A 16,716-nucleotide genomic window follows, 5' to 3' on the forward strand; every position below is an offset into this window, starting at 1 on the left:
TTTGAATGTATTTGACTTTAGATGCAGACTGGATTCAAGCCCTTGTAACCCATCAAACCATAAAATGAGACTGAACACCATTTCTTTACAAGTGAAGTCAAAGGAATAAGGGCTTTTTAGAGCTGGTTTGAGTTCTGAATTTTTTTAAGAGGCAAAAACTGTATTTTCAGTATAAGAAGCAGCAATACTAATTAATGCAATCTTTCTCTTTTCCCATAGCAATTTATCCAGAAACAAGCTCTCAAGTTTGTCCAAGAAGCCTTTTCGCCATCTGGGTTTGTCTGATCTGTAAGTTGTCATTTCTTAAAATAAAGTCTATTTTTGGCTGGAACGGAAGAACAAGACTTTCAAGTTTGTTCTGTTGAAGGTAGAGGTCCATCAATGATTAGGAATGAAATTCTGATCCAAAGAAAGCAGCAATGCTGGACACTTAAATACAGAGAGATTTTCATTCCAGGGCTTCAAGAAGGTCAAGTGTATCTTTTGAAACAATGTAGAGGTCAAAATAGCTTCTTCCTTTCAGCTTTAAAATATTTTATTGTGAGATTACCTCACACAAAACTACTGGTGTTTGTATTAAATATTTGAGCTAGTAAAAATACAGCCTTCTACAGATCTTCAAATGAAGCCTCTCATATTCTTATATTGGCCCCACAGCTGCTATGCTTATGGTTGGCTATTGAAGAATATTTTTATTTTCTCAAATTCTTTGAGTTGCGTTATGCTTTATATAATCATTTGGTAATGAAGCACTGGTAAACATGTATTTGTTGATTGTTCAATAATACATTTTTATCCTCTGCTCCATCAAGCAGAATTTCTGTATTGGTGTATGTTCCAAAATTTTGGTCATCTGGTGCATTCTTTGCTAATATGTGGGACTGCAGAGATCCTGCAGGAGCTTTGGGAGGGCTGGGGCTGCAGAGGAGAGGGAGATTGCTCTCCCGGAGCCCAGAGCAGGGTCAGAAGTTGTCCAAAATGCCAGCCCAAGAATTGCAACACCAGCCTTGCAATCCTCCACCTCTTCTGCTGAGCTTCAGCATGTGAGAAATGAAATGAGCAAATCCCAGTGCCACAGTCAGAGGTTATTCCCCTTAGGTATGTTTTGTTGATAATTAAGTTGGTATAATCACTTTCTTTACAACCCAGGGAATGTTGCTCACTGGAATTTTCTGTCCTAACTTGGTGGTCACCAAGCACTCTGATGGAGAGACTAGCTAGTTGCAGAGGCACTCCCATTGCTGTATGCCCTGCACACATCTGTTGGTTCTGAACTCCCTGTTTCTTCATATACTGTATCAAGTCCCTTCCAAAAAGCCATTGTTAGTCTGTACTTGGCTGTAGGTTCTATGTTTTGTAGTTGTCATGACCTCAAACAAATAGATACAGGACTCAGACCAGTGCACAGTGTGAAGCTTGGGCTTCTCCCAGTTTCTCTAAGCAGTCAGTGGAGAAACGGAGTCATCTTTGACCCTCTCCTCGGGTTGCCAAAATGTAAGAGTGGGTATGCTCTGGCTTCGGAAGCATGCAAAAAAAGAAATGACTGCAATGTTGAAGGCGTACTCTGCTCACAGTTTCTTGGAGTTTGTCTGCTGCCAGTAACAGGTTTATTCCAAAGCACAAATCAAGCCACTCTTGAATCTCTCCATCTCAGGTGAACAGCTTCTTTTGTTCAGAAACTTTTGTTCAACTTACGTTCAGAACAGGCTCTGGGTGGAGTGAGTGCTTACAAAGATTTTGAAGGAGGACAATGTCAGTGTTGCTGATCTTCCTGAAGAATTTGGTTTGTCCTGGGCAGAAAGAAGTAAGAAAGGATTTGGGACAAAGAGTGAGAGAATCAAATGTTACAAATACGTGATAGGAATTATGGAAATGAAGTTTAATGAGGCACGGAAATAGCACTTAGATGCAAAACAACTGACCGATGTGAATTAGGAGTGAATATATTTGTATTGTTAATACCAGAGTTAAGCAATGGCCATTCAGTGTCATGGTAGTAGAAGCAGGGGAATGGTACAGGGAGTGAGCCAGACATGGAAAAACTGGATGGTGTGAAGGTTAAACTGAGTAGTATTTGAGGTATGGAGGCAATGTGCGATGGGGGATGAGTTGAGAGAGAGACAGAGGATACAAAATTGAGGTGGAGTGTTGTGGGCTTAGGAAAGGGTTGGAGTGTAAGGATAGAAGAACTGAAGTTACGCAAACAGAGATTGTGATGAAGTGAGATATACAGATGTGGGGGAAGTGAGGGAAAGAAAGTTGGTGGGGGGGAAGCAAGAGTCTGAAGGGAGGAAAAACAGTGATAAAATTAGTATCAGGTGAACAATTCTGTTGATAAGTGGCTAATACATAGGTGGAAAATCAGAAAGAGGAGAGAAAGTATTGGAAGAGGAATCCGAGAGGAGAATGATGCCATAAATAGCTTCTGAGGAGCCTCCTCTACATGTGACAAGCAAGTGTCCTGTTGTTAGCACTTTTGTAAATCAAAACATAAAGGGATGAAAAGTTCAGGATAGGGTGAAGTAGGAGATATTCACCAGGTATTGTAGAGAAGGAAATGCTGCTTTGAAAGGCTTCTTCTTTTAGAACAAACTGCAGCTGCAGCTGTAAAATTACAGCAAACATGATAAAGACATGTAATTTGCTTTTACTAGGCCCTGGTTTCAGCTGGGCCACCATGCCTTTATCCAGCATCCTGCCTATGATGTGCCTAGTTCCCTTGGTGGGTTTAACACAAAATAAAACAGTGGAAGAAAAGGACTGCTCAGCCACTGGGCAAGGGAAATTTCTCTTTTTCAGGGAAGTTATATGATGAAACAGAAGACAGGAAGTAAATCTTGCTGTTCTGAAAATGCATGTTGTAGGTTTAGACCCAAGGGATACTAATGTTCATACTCTGTCTTGCACAAGCAGTTCTTGTCCATGCTGTGGTGATGTTAAAGTCCAGCAGGTGACTTCTGTGAATATAAATTGCTCCTTCAGAGACTTGCAAGAATGATCCCTGCATTAAGCTGTTAATCCTCAAAGAACTGCAGATGGCTTTTGGGGGAACAGGTTACAGCTCCGATAAGCTCAGTTTTTCATGATTTGCACACTTCATGTCCTCAGGAGGCATTTATGAGCATAGATTCTGTGAGCAACTTGAGTTTGGTTTCTGTACACTGAAAATAGCTGTGCAATTTTGTTAAGAACAGTTGTTCTTGTAATGAGATGCCTTAAACAGTCACTTGCACATGCTTTATTGGATCTCATCTATGCCTGGGTCACTTCTTACATAGATAGTGGGATGTTTCTGTTCATATTTTACTTGGGTGCTATTGCATTACATTGTTGTGTGGTTTAGTATAATTTAAAACTAGAATTTGTTTTCTAACCTGTGGTTTAAATTCCATGCAGTATACTGTATAGCTAGATGATACATTTCTCTTTCAGGGCCATGTTTTTAGTTAGTGTTTCTTCGTGACATTACCTAGGGTTTTACTGTGAGATTTTCTAGAGTGTTGTAGCAGATGAATTTTGAAGGTTAGGTAAAATCCTTTTTTATGATTAGAGTTTGTTAGAGCTTGCCTATAATCCATGACTGTTTGGCTCTATAAAGAATTTACCACTTCACAGTAGTAAACCATTTCTGGCATGATCTTTCTGAGGTAGCTGAACAGAGTCTCAAGTGTAGAATGGAGAAATTCTGATCTCTTCTTGACTCTTACGAAATAAAATGGAGCTTGATGGAAGGCCCAGGTCTCCATGTGCTCCTGATTTACACCAGTGAATTGGAGATAGTAGATGAGCCCCCTGTGTAATCTCTCTGATCTATGAGAGTCTGGATTCTTGGTGCAAAGAGAGCTTCATTCTCTACATGGAAGCCATTATCCACTTGCAGCTTGTATTGCACTGATTACTAAGGTTGCATTCCTTATCCTTCTTAACTAAAGGGTTCAACTTCTACTTTCACCCAGCTGTGTGCTTGGAGTCCCCCTGCCCCACATTTTTTCTATATGCACAACACATTCTGTGTTCTAAATAAGTTGTTTTTTTTGCTATAGGGTATTGGTGGACAATCCTTTCAAGTGCTCCTGTGAAATTATGTGGATCAAGAAATTTCAAGAGACGAAGTTTTACACAGAAACTCAGGATTTATATTGCATAGATGACAACAACAAGAGGACAGCCTTGCTGGATATGAAGGTCCCGAACTGCGGTAATACTCTTTTAACATACAATTACTTCTAAATTATTCTGAGACAGGAAAAACAAATATGCTTTTTTACAAGATACCTATCAGGATGACAACAGCGTTACTAAAGGAAGAGATTTCAGTGGAGATACTAACCACTCAGTGGTCTTTCACCCCACATGGAGTAGTTCTGGGAGCTTCACGTAAAGTTTTTTTTTCCCCCTTGATCCTTTAAGAATGTACCATTGTTCAAGTGCAAGAAAACAGAACACCAGCTGTAGATAACATACAAGAATTACATAAAATGCATGTGCCTTTGTTAAACTAAATAGTAGCGCTTCCAAGCTCAATAGACACAAAATTCTACCTCCTTGAATTTTTTTTCAGGTACTAATGGTTAATGAAGTCTTTATTTTCCTTCAAAAATACAAACTCTAGTGCTAGGAAGAAGATTCAGAAGAGCTGCCTGCTAATAGAGATAAATTAGCAATAGCTCTGTTCGTCACATAGGTAAAGCTCTACTGAGGTCACTTGTAAAGGCTGTGCAAAAGAGTCATAACAAGCTTAGGTCTGTAGCATTTTGTGGCTTATTTTTTTCAGTTAGCTTATATGGATCTGGAGATAGTGGAAAAATGATGTAACAATAAGCCTTTTTTTGTATAAAACTTTGCTGCCTGTATATGGTCCTGGGACAGCTGGTGAAAAGTTTCATTCACTAGTTGAAGAGATTTCTCCTCCTCTGTGTACCAGGGGCAGAGGCCAGGTGTTTCTGAGACAATGTGAGACCTGCTGGAGTCTGGAGTTTCCTTTGCAGGGCAGGGAGCTGGGGTGCCCAGCAGCAGGCATGCAAGAAGGAAAGGGATCAAGTGTATCCTCATGGAGGGCTGATTTGGATTGGGAAGGCTGTAAGTGAAGGTGAATAGCAGGAGGAACACAAAAATGATACCTTTTCTCCTTCTGCCTTTGCCCATTGAGTGTCCTTTTCTCCACTGCGTGTATGGAGGGTGTGACACCCTCTGAAAGCAGGTGCCAGCAAGGAAGAGCCATCAACGGGAGCTGCTGCAGATGTAATGTGCAGCATTTAATGGCAGTAATGTGTTTTATGGCCATGTATCATGCTGTTGGTCTTCTGTCCAGCTTCCTGCTGGGGCCAGACATGGTGCTGTATTCATGACAAAAATGATGCTAGTGTCTAGCATGATCAAAAAAAAAAAAAAAGCAACCTGTTTAGGGTGTCTTGTGAGCTGCACAGTTGGTTTCGTGTGCTGCAGGATCTGACTTACCTGAAGTGGGAGATGATACCAAGCTGAGCTAAATGGACTCAACCATCTGCTCCAGCTGGATGGACTAGAAGGGAGATTAATCTGCTGGGTGTAGAAGGGTCTGCTGGTGGACTGAGATCAGTTAGCACAAACCAGGAACTCTAGCATAGTATTTTGTAACATTCTTGGCTGGCACATCTGGAAGCTACCAGGTAGTTAGGATTTTCCTTCAAAACCTTTTGTTGTTAGATACCCAGAATTAAACCTATGAGACATTATTTCTCTCTCCTGAGTTCTTGACCATCTACAGTCACAACAGACTTGTCTCTGACCTCTTGATGCAGTGTAGGTACATGTGTGTGTACACATGCATGCATCCTGTGGGCATGTCTTGACTGAAATACTTGCCATGACAAGGGAAGGTGGTACTTCCAAATAGAGCAGGAAGAGGAGGACGAAAGGTGAGTATATACAACATTCAGATTGGAATTTGCAGTTTGTGGAATTTACATAGGGGAAACGTGCATTTAGCTGAAGATCTGTGTGGATGTCAGCACATGCCTGCAAATTATTTATGTTAGTTTACAGCGTCCAAATATGACGAAACTTTACATAATTGTTTTTTTTTCCTTTTTTTTCTTTTCTTCTAGTGGGTCTTTCCCCTTAGTTTACCTTTTTCAAAATGAACCAATGCAGGACATAGGTTTTTAATAAAGATGACAACACAGCCTTTCCTAGGCACAGAATAGGGAATCCCAGGTGAAGAGGAATGACCGTCTTGGTGAGCATGGGCTGTGTTCTGGAGGATACCTGGAAGATCCAATGCATGACTCTTGCTTCCAGTATCTCTGCAGATATTTTTCTGTGTTTAAAAGTACAAGACTTAATTTCAAAAAAAAAGACTGATGAAGCTGGTTTATTTAATTCCAGAACTTTCTGAGAGGCTAATAGGTAGAACTAAAATAGAAGAACAATTCAGCTTCTGACATGTGTGAACTTTTTTTCCTTTGAACTATGTGACATTTGTAGCTCCTTTTGATGTCAAGAGAAATTTTGGGGCATGCAGGCCTTTGAATTTTGTTAATAAAACATATTCTAATTTTCTCTGCTAATGAAATGGTTTCATCCCATCTCCCTGGTTTGTTAAATTTTTTTGATTTAGAAACTAAGCAAACATGCTCTGTTCTTTGTGTGCAGGTGTTATTAATTACTTCATAATATTATAGTAAGTGGCCTGTACAGTATGTGGTAAATGTCTTGATAATAGGACATCTTGCTACTGTGTGCTGTTAATAAATCTCTTGCTGGGAAGTTGGAAGAGGCCACTGTGGTTTCTTGATCATAAGGCTTTGGTTTGTTGGTAATTGATGTGAAAATTAGTAAAGTTCTGTGGTACTTGACTTATTGTTTATACGGTGGAATTGTTCATTAATGTGCTGATTAAAGGCTGGTTGCAATTCAGATGCCATCAGCTTTGTGATTTCTTTTCCTGAGGTTTGAAGTCAGGTATGCTCACTATCTAGAGGCTCCTTTCCAGCTGCAATATTAAAAGTGTCAATGAGTTGTTATGATGTTTGCAGAATTATTGCATTTGAAATGTATTTATGTATGATGAAAATTGTCAGATTCTGTTAAGTTTTAAATTCACACTTAATTTCTATGTCAGAGGTTTTTAAATTGCATCTACCACAGTAGTGTTAGTAGAGCCTTCTGTGTAGAGGAATGGTGGAGTGTAGTTTTGCCATTTTCACAGCATTTGCTGCTTGTCTGTACAACATGGACAGCATCACCACCTAGGCCATCCTCTTTTCTTTTTTTGTTTCTATCTGGTAAATAGCATTAGAAAATCAAGAAAGACAACTAACTAAATAAATACTTTGTTCTTACTACTACTTCTGTAAGCTCTGGCAGCAATTGCCACTGGGGTATTAAGTCCTTGGAAGCGAGGCATGTCCTGTGCCTGGGGTAAGGTCACTCAAAAGTCAGTCAGTCTGCAGATCACCTGGAGGTCACTGAATGCCAAGGAGGCAAGACCATGTCTTTGGGACAGGTTATTAAGGTGTTGGTTGCTCCGTCTGGTAGGCATTTGATTACTCAGCTGCTATCATTGAACTCACTGATACCGAAAGAAGTATTTTTCTCTTGTGGTATTTTTGGGAGAGGCCTGGCTTCTACAGCGACAGCTTCTGCAGTCACGTGTGGAATTTTTGTTGCTCTGGATCTTGATCTGGTAATGGCATTTTGCCTTATGTGGCCAATTTAGTTAATCAGATTGTTTTATATATGCTGGTGTGGTGCTTGATTTGGCTTTCAATTTTGCTTACTGTCCCAGCATTGTATGCTTATTTATCATACATTGTTTCTGCAGATGTTTTCTTTCTTGTCATTGGTCATGCATGCTAGCTAAAGTCTGCTGAACAAAGTGGCAAATTAGTCTCATGTACTAATTTGTTGTACATATAACAAATGTGTGTTCAGACTGGCTGTTTGTTTACATATGCAGCCAGTCAGCGGAAATGTTGTCTGGTCTAGGAACTATGGGATTTTATGAATGCTAACATTTTCTGTCTGTCTCTTCCCTTGCACATGAAGTACTGTGGAGTTGCTCTTAGTGCTCCTTCTTGTGTATGACTGACAAAGTTTCAGAAGTTGTAATGTAGAATTACAATCTAAAGACATGAGTTGCCCATTTCTTGCTTGGTTGGGAAAGCCATGAATTTTTACAGGCAGTTGTTCAGATGACTACAAATGGCCTGGACTGGATCTGGCTTAATTTCAGCCTCTTTCTGGTGATAGATTTTTGTCCTAGAGGCAACTAAGTAAATAGTAATACCAGACTGGAGGCAGGTGGTTATAAATTCTAAGGGGGGAGAAAAGGCAAACTGAAGGATTGATGTGTTTATTTCTTTGAATTTACAGAAAAGATTTGTTGTATTAGTGGGTCAATAAAATAAGCATTAGATCTTAGGCAATCACAGTACAATGCAGTCTAAAATCACAAGCAAAGGCATAATCCAGTGGGTGTTGACATTTTTTTCCATTATCAGCCAGACTTCACAGATAAGACTATCAGAAGGAGAACATTACAGGCAGAATGAAGTGAATTTAAAAAAAAGCCTTAAACATTCTCCATGTTTACCTTTCAGAATATTCATGGGCTCTCTAGCCTGTGTTTATTTTGGCTCAAGAACTATGTTATGCATGATGTATGGTGGCAAACTGTTGTTATTTTTCTGTAAGAGTTTTAATTCTTATCTGTGATCATGGCCTACATGAAAAATGTTTTTTATGAGAGTTTTGACAGTAATGGGGTTTCACTGTTGCTCCAAAGTTGAGTTAGAATGTTCCAAACTTAATTAAAACAATTTTCAGTATTCCAGCTTTTAAGTGAAAATAACAAATAATTTGTGGATATTTGAAGAGGCAACAGGAAGTCTCATTTTCAAAGACATGTACGTAACTTCCTTGTGAGTGTGCACACTTTCATCTGTTCAGCAAGCAACCAGTAACTTTCATACAGATGTCTAGACATATGATAGATAAATCAGGGCTTGTGAATATGCTAGTTGAGTGTATGTGATGTACGTGAACGTCTCATATTTTAAAAAAAAGCAGAATTTTATTTTATAAATCTGATTCAATTTCTGCTTTAACTTGAATGAAGCAGGTTTATAATACAAAGCAGGTTAGAAATAGAAGTAAGTCACTGTCTAAGGGAAAGAAACCTGTCTTGATCACTCAAGTATTGTTCCTGAACTCAGTGCATTTTGCAGCTTTGCAGAGGTACTCTCTATGCCTGACTTGACGCGTCTGTGTAGGTGTGGAGTAATGATCTACCAAGGGAGAACGGCTATCTGACTGTTGGCTGGCAATATTCTTACTTTGCTCTTACAATGTAACTAGGTAAAGACTGACGACTAGGTAACTGTATTCTGAAGTCTAAAGAAAGTACTATTTTCACTTTAAAGGTGGAGATGTTTCATGACGGCATCCCTTCAGCTGTATATTTGGTATGCTGTATACTTGGTATCAAGATGGAACACATCATTTTACTTGTTCATGTAGTTCTCTGAAAATGTTCCTGTTTCAGGATCACATTTATCACATTGCAATATTTGACAGGTCAGCATTGTTTTCAGGCTTTCCTGGACACACATGAAATTCCCCCAGATAAAGATACAGGAATTGCAACTGCATTACATGCACTTAGTGAATAAGAAGCCATTTGTTAGAAGTTTGCATAAGCTAGTTTAGGCCTCATTAACTTGCATTACAAAGGCTGTTTTGCTCTTGGTTTATCTGTTAAGCTTGTGGCTGCTGTATTCAGCCCAACTGCACTGAATGTATTTGGTTTTCTTTTGAAAGTTGTTGTGGATAAACTGAAGCTTAAATACCAGTTAAGGACAATTTCTCCAGATGCAATTTAATTTCCTTAACTATTCAGGGAATTTCAGAGAAAACATGGCTGGGTACCTTCAGGAGACTACTAGCAAGGGAAGTGTTGATAAGGTGGATAGCCTCTATAGAAACACCTAATCTGAAAATTCTTGCAGACAAACTGTTGATATTAATATTGGGGACAAGGTCAATTAAATGATTCAGGTGCTGCAAGATCCTTTCTTATTCAGCACCTTCCTACCAGAACCCAGATCAGGCCTAGGGACCTTAAGAGAAAGTTCCTGGGCAGAACTTAAGGAGCTGATGTAAACCTTGGAAACGTAAGCCCTTCATCTGGTTTGAAACATCAGCAGCAACCTTCAAAGCTTCTGTACAGGTTGACTGCAGAAGACGGCTTGCTGTCTAAGTGAATTTGTTCTGGTTCACAGCTGTTAGTGGTTTGTGCCTGCATGGCATTCTGGACGGCATTTGAAGCCCTGGATGGAGTGACAGTTCTGTGGAGGTTGTGTTTGTTGCTGTAATCATGAAGATGAGTTAGCAAGTTTTGTGGTCTTTCCTGCAGCACATGCTGGCTCTGCTTGCAGAAGTTTGCTTCTAGTGATAATTTCAGTTAAGCAGGGAGTGATGGAGTGTTTAAAGGCAAAGTACGGGTGTATTGGGTCTGGGAAAGCATACTTTAAAGACTTACTATCTTCCAGTAGAGGCTGTACTTGTTTAATTATTTTCTGTGAAGCGGAATGTGACAATCGGGCATGTCATGATTGGAGGCAGATTTCTTTTAATATTTTAAAATATTTGGGTGGCTCAGTGAGCTGCCACATCACTCATTCTGCTTCCCAACAGAAAGACGCTCCTCCATAGACTAACGAGGTGGGTGTTGTGAGTGTCAGATCTGGCATGGTAAGAAAATGAGAGTTGGACTTCTAAGAAGGTGTGCTGAGGCAGCAAGCACATCTAGCAAGACGAGGTCCAGAATGGCTTGTTCAGTGTACATATGCCTTGTTCAGTGTACATATGCCTTCCAACTGCTCATTAGGAAATGCTGAAGGCATGGGAAAGTCCTAAACTCTGGTCTGAATGACTCTCTTCAGGGCTTTGGCAAGGAGCCTCTATGTTTGGACTCAATCTCTCCCAACAGTAGGAATTTGTGCTTTTCCTTTCAAAGGGCATAACAAGAGCTGCTTCTTTTTTTTTTAGATTAAAAAAAGAAAGTACTGGCTACAGGAAGAGAGTTTATCATCCTTCTCTGGATTCAGGTTCAGTTCAGGAATCTAACCTACAACTTTGGGGATAATGTCCTCACCACCAAGCTGTAGAGTGTTTGAGACTGTTCTAGCTTAACCCTGTGAGACCTATACAAAATACTGTGGTCATTGTGGAAAACACTCATCACGATTTGCTATTCGACATGGTGAGCACATCTCTATTCAGTGGTGTTCAGTGTTCTATTCAATGGCTATATATTCTCCTGAAGAGTTGAAGAGGTTTTGGTCTGGGACAGTTTCTTTAATTTACATTATCACTCAGTGGGCGTAGTATGCAAATATGCTGGGGAAAAGGATCATAATCCAGGATTCCTTTTCCTCTTTCCGCCTTACACCTTTCAGATTTAGTGCCTTTATCCAAGGTAAATTTCAAGTTTTGTGGTGCATGATGGCCAAGTTACAGTGGAGAAATGGAGAGTAGTGCCTGGTGGTTAGAGTAGTGAAATGAGAAGTTGCGGGCTTCTCTTCCCTGTAGCTGGAGAGAAAAGTGAGCTTTGGGCTCCAGAAAAAAGAAGATATATGAGAGGTGATAGTTTTTTTAAATGTTCCTGATTTCTGCTAATTGTGTATTTTATTTGCCTGACATTTTTTTATTTTTCATTTAATATGGTTGTGGTTGTAATCCTGGAATAACTTTTGTGAGATTTCTGCAATTATCTCTATGTATTGAGCGTTTTGATTTTGTGGTTGTGCTACAACAGGAAAGGGAAACAATGTTTTATGTTTCTTTCATTCATGATTTGCATGTAAACTTTTGGGGTGTCCTGTTTATAGTGCTCTAAAGATGCAGCCAGGCTGACTTCTGGCCCTCTCGTTCTACACATTTCAGTGGAAACATGCCCACTTAGTCCATAGCTGAAATTTGGCTCAGAGCTTGTTGGCTGCACACAGTTGCTAAGTGAAGCACAGGAGGTGTATCACATATCCAACAGCTCCTAGTTTTATAGCTAGAATTACTAGAAAGTTTTTTGCTTTGTTTTTTAAACCCATAAAAGTCCATAGGAAAAGACCTTTGGAATTTGTAAACATTCCTGTATTTTCAAACAAGGCAGAATTTAGTAGAAAGATACAAGAAAACTCTGTTTTTCTTACCTCTTACATTGATACAACCTGTTTGGAGCCAGTAAGACCTCTGAAATTTGCAGATCCATGTGCACAGTTCTTAACAAATTAAGTTAAAGTCTTAAACATCCTGTTTTCAGGCTCCAGACAGTACAAGTAGTGGGTGTTACCAACCTGTAGTGCTGTAGTGCTGTAATTAGTTGAATGTTTTCTCCCTAGAGAGAAAAAGTGAAACCAGGGGACCCAAGAACCTTGGACTGTATTGAAACCTTATGTGAGGGAAGCTGAATTTGGGCCACTGTATCTTAAGAATTACAGGGGATAGTTTATAAATCAGTGGTTCTGGTAGTCTGCTTTTATATGGTTCAGTTTGATACACAGTTGCTGGCTCACTATTAATTTAATCATTCTGGGTCTGATATTTTTATTAAAAAGATACTTAATGATTTCAGGTAATGACTGAAATGACCTTATTAAAATTCAGATGCCGTTGGCTAGTTTTGAGAAAAATATTGAGAATTTTTTCTTCGTAACTCCTTGTTCTTATCACAGAACAGGTTGACCTGCAAAAACGCACCAAGCAAAAAAGATGTCATGGGCCATATTGAAAACCATTTAGTAACACTGCATCAAGGCTAGACTCCTGGGAGTTTGTCGAGAGGCTGATGAAAATCAGGGGCTTAGTGTGCAAAGGATGGCATAAATGAATGCAATATTGGATTTACAGTGTTCTCTCAGGTGCTCATTTCTTCATCATGTCATTTCATGTCATTATTGAGGCTAATTGACCATATTAAGAGAATATTTTGGTTAAGGTTTTTGAGCAGCTGAATAAATCCCAGAACTGAACAGCTGAAAGTCGAAGCTGAAAAAGTCAAGCTGGAAATAATTTTGTAAAAAGTTTTGTAACTGTGTAGATAGTTAACCAGTGAAACAACATCTTGGGTGTGATGGTGGATTCTTTTCTCCTTGCTTAAGACCTTCTAAAAGTTGCTATAGTGTACTGGCTAGAGCATTAGCTTGGTGCTGAGAGTTGAGTTACAGACTACAGACTTTGTATTAATACTCAGTTGTTTCTTAATTAGGTCATTTCCTTCCTTTGACATATAGTGACAATCTGGCTCTACCAAGGGCAGTGTTAAGTTTTCTGTAGAAAGTAGTAAGTAGCAGCATGAAGACTTTGAAAGCCCTTTAGGAATGAGGCACATTCTTTTTATTAATTTCGATTGACAGTTGTGTAGCCAAATGCTGTAGTAACCTTTGAAAATTTTATCCAAAGTATTTGCTTTTGTGATTGCTGAAGTCCCAGCTGTGCACAGTGAAGATATGAGTCATTCCCTAGTGACGCTTGACAGTTCCACAGTCTGATGGCCTTGGGCCATCGGTTTGCACTAATGATGGTCTGTGAAGGTCAGTAGCCCCTCCCCCTGCTTAAAGGAGGGTTTGTTCCTTCTAAAACATGAGATGATATTTGGAGATACTCGGCTGACATAAAGAAGTTCCTCCTGCTTGTCTCTGTTGTGTCCAGTCGTGCTAGGGTGAGGGAAGTGACTGCTTATTCTAATCCAGAGCTGCCTATTCCCGGGAATGTTATCAATTTGAATATACGAACAGATATTCTGTAAGTGGTGACATAACATAGCTGTTATACACCCATACATAATGAAACACATGGACTTTAGTGTACGCTTTCATCTATTGAACTACGTAACTATCTATATTACAGTTTAAAATTCTCAGTAGCAGGTTCTGTCCTCCCATTTTTGTAAAGGTTGAAAAGCTTCTTCTTTGAGAAGAAAGGGGACTTGAGAAAACGAAATGAAACAGAGTGGTCTTAAGAAGATCATTCAGAAACTCTCTTTTCTATGTCCTATCAGAACAGGAGAGCACTCAATGAATTTGAGTGTCACAAATTTCAGAACTGGTAAAAGGGCATGGCTCTTGCATACAGCCTGGCCAGTATGCCTGTGAAACTTACTGCTGCAGAAGGCTATTAAGGCCAAGAATATAGCAAACTTAAAAAAGAAATCAGATACTAGCAGGGTTATTCCTGATATCCAGAATTATAATAATTAATGCTATCAAAGTTTGAAAGAGATATTGTGTTTCGAGCTTTGGGGCACAGGGTAATCTCTGTCTAACAGATATCAAGATGAGACTTGTGGAAAGATGATGTCATGTCTACCGTGCGTGGGCTCTTGTGCTACAGTCTAAACTTACTTTTCTGGCAGTATACAGACGTATTTGAACCTGTTGTCTGATTGCTTGTATCAATTACTGTATACAAAGTCCTTTAAAATGTACATCTGTATCAACAGAAGTGATAGTCATCTAAAACACTGTATTTAACCAAATTAAGTCAGGAGTAAATGCAGCATGGTTGGATATCTTTGTTTGTGTAGGTGTGAAAATGCTACTGACTCGTATAAATGGTCTCACATTACACTGAGCGTACATACTGAGCATATGTGTCTGTTAGGGTGCGTTGTGGTTTTTTAAATACAGTTATTTTTCAGTACAGGTTTTGCTGCTTAGTCTCATTGCTTTATTGGTAAGCCCAGTGTATCATGTTTTCTAGATGTGAGGTCTTATGCTACTGTCTGCTTTTTCCAAACAGAGCTACTTTTCAACTAGTGTGCATCCTGCTGTGGAGCAGTCTGGTTGCCACTGGAAATAAAAGCCAAAATGACCTTGCAGTTAAAATTCATGATATTTCGTGAAAATTCAAGATATCCAACCAGAAAAAATAAATCCCAAGGCAACTCTTGTATGTGTTTCCCACCCACCACTTATGACTGGGAAAGGGAGTAAAAGAAAACACACACAATAATGTGATTGTGATTATTCTATTCTATTCTATTCTATTCTATTCTATTCTATTCTATTCTATGCTATGCTATGCTATGCTATGCTATGCTATGCTATGCTATGCTATACTATTTATACTTTTTTGCTGCAATGTTTTCTGCTGGGTCTTGCAAGTGGTTTGTAGTGTAGCTTTAGGAATCTATAGAATAATAAGCACTATTATTTTATACCTTCTGGCAGGATACAAGTATGATGTTATCTGTTTCCCTGAGATACAACACCAACATGACATGTGCAGACTTTTGCAGATAAGCAGAACTAGGATCTAATTCTGGGTGGGAATCAGAACCAGTACCAGAGGAATTAAACTTCAGTTGCCTGTCCTGTAAATAAACACACTGCAGGAAGAAGTTGTCTCAGAACTTAACATCTACTAAAGGACGGCTCTAAGGGACCAAAGTTGGTTTTATTTTTGCTTACATGAGAGGTTTCATGTGAAATGTTGTGTTAGTAGGAACTGTGCAGGCTTGCACAGTGAAATGCTAATCTGTCATGTAGACCTTGTCCCAGGTGCTAGGGCCAGGAAGAAGTGGGGAGATTTAATCTCTTTGCACGTTTAGGTCTGGCAATAGTAGTTGGAATGGTTTTCAGAGGTGGCGTGGAAGTGTAACTTTGTAAAGCAAATGATCTCATTACTTCTCTCCTTGTTCCTTAACCAGCAAAATTAATATCCAAATGTTCCCTAAGATTAGTTTTATTTCCTGCCCAGCTAGTTGACAGACACTGCTGAGATTTGAATTCACAGCAGGCGAGAGCAGATGGCTACCTTCGCTAACAGATTAGTGCATCAAAGCGTACAAACTGTCCAGCTCTGTCTCAATAAACTTCAACATATGATTTATAAAGTGAACATAATAGAAGAAATCCATGATGCCTGTAACAGGAATCATATTACAGCACTACTTAAAGCTCTGGGAGAATTGCCTAAGCAGTTATTGTATACTTGTACTGATCTTCAAATCTTATTAGGCAAGAAAGCATTGCCTGGAAGATGATTTGTCTTCTCTTTGGTATTACTTCCTCTCATTTAATTTCTATTGAACTAATTAAACTTAAAGGGCAATTTCCAATACATGTAGCTGCTGTTGAAGTTCTAGCAAATATATTGTGTTCATACTGATTTGATGGTTAATTGTTTGTATGGGGCTTTTTACATAAGCAAAAAAGTCTCTGCTAAACTTCCGTACCTGCAAGTCCATGATGAAACTACTGTACTCTTAACTAAAAGCAAACAAAAAAAAAAAGAGAACTGTTGTTTCAGAAAAAGAAAAGTCATTGCAAGATCGTGCATACATATCCAGCACAGCAGATAAGCTTGATTATTTGAGATGATAAATTGCAAGTAAAACTTGCCTGGAACAGTCGATGAGAAATGCCTCACAAAGGAGGCCAAGGCTTTTTACAAAGCGTAACAGCTCCAAATGATGGCACAGTATCTTTTGAGAAAGGTATGATATTTCTAGCATGTTGCATAATTATTGGCTATGTAAATAAACATGAAATGTGAGGTCCTCTGTGCCTGAAGTCTATTGATATTGCTAGCATTATTTTTGAAGAGGGTTAGTCTATAACTCCTCCTGGTTTTGTAAGCATTCAGCATATATTTACTCTTCGGGAAGTTTCCATTGCTTTGGGTGCTGAAGAGTGAGGTACAGAGTGATTTATAGCTCTGTGAGATGGAGGGTGG

The 16,716-nt window shown here is 39.2% G+C and overlaps 1 protein-coding gene across 2 annotated transcripts in view; it reads left to right on the plus strand.

The window, feature by feature from the left end:
• The window catches only part of NTRK2 (neurotrophic receptor tyrosine kinase 2), a 202,823-nt gene that overhangs the window by 24,462 nt on the left and 161,645 nt on the right, over positions 1-16,716 (plus strand). For both annotated transcript variants that reach the window (XM_075725955.1, XM_075725956.1), the window contains exons 4-5: positions 220-288; positions 4,044-4,198. In XM_075725955.1, the coding sequence (XP_075582070.1) occupies positions 220-288; positions 4,044-4,198 (224 nt within the window). The remainder of the gene's footprint in view (positions 1-219; positions 289-4,043; positions 4,199-16,716) is intronic.

The sequence above is a fragment of the Pelecanus crispus genome, chromosome Z (assembly GCF_030463565.1).
Source record: "Pelecanus crispus isolate bPelCri1 chromosome Z, bPelCri1.pri, whole genome shotgun sequence".
Taxonomy (NCBI): domain Eukaryota; kingdom Metazoa; phylum Chordata; class Aves; order Pelecaniformes; family Pelecanidae; genus Pelecanus; species Pelecanus crispus.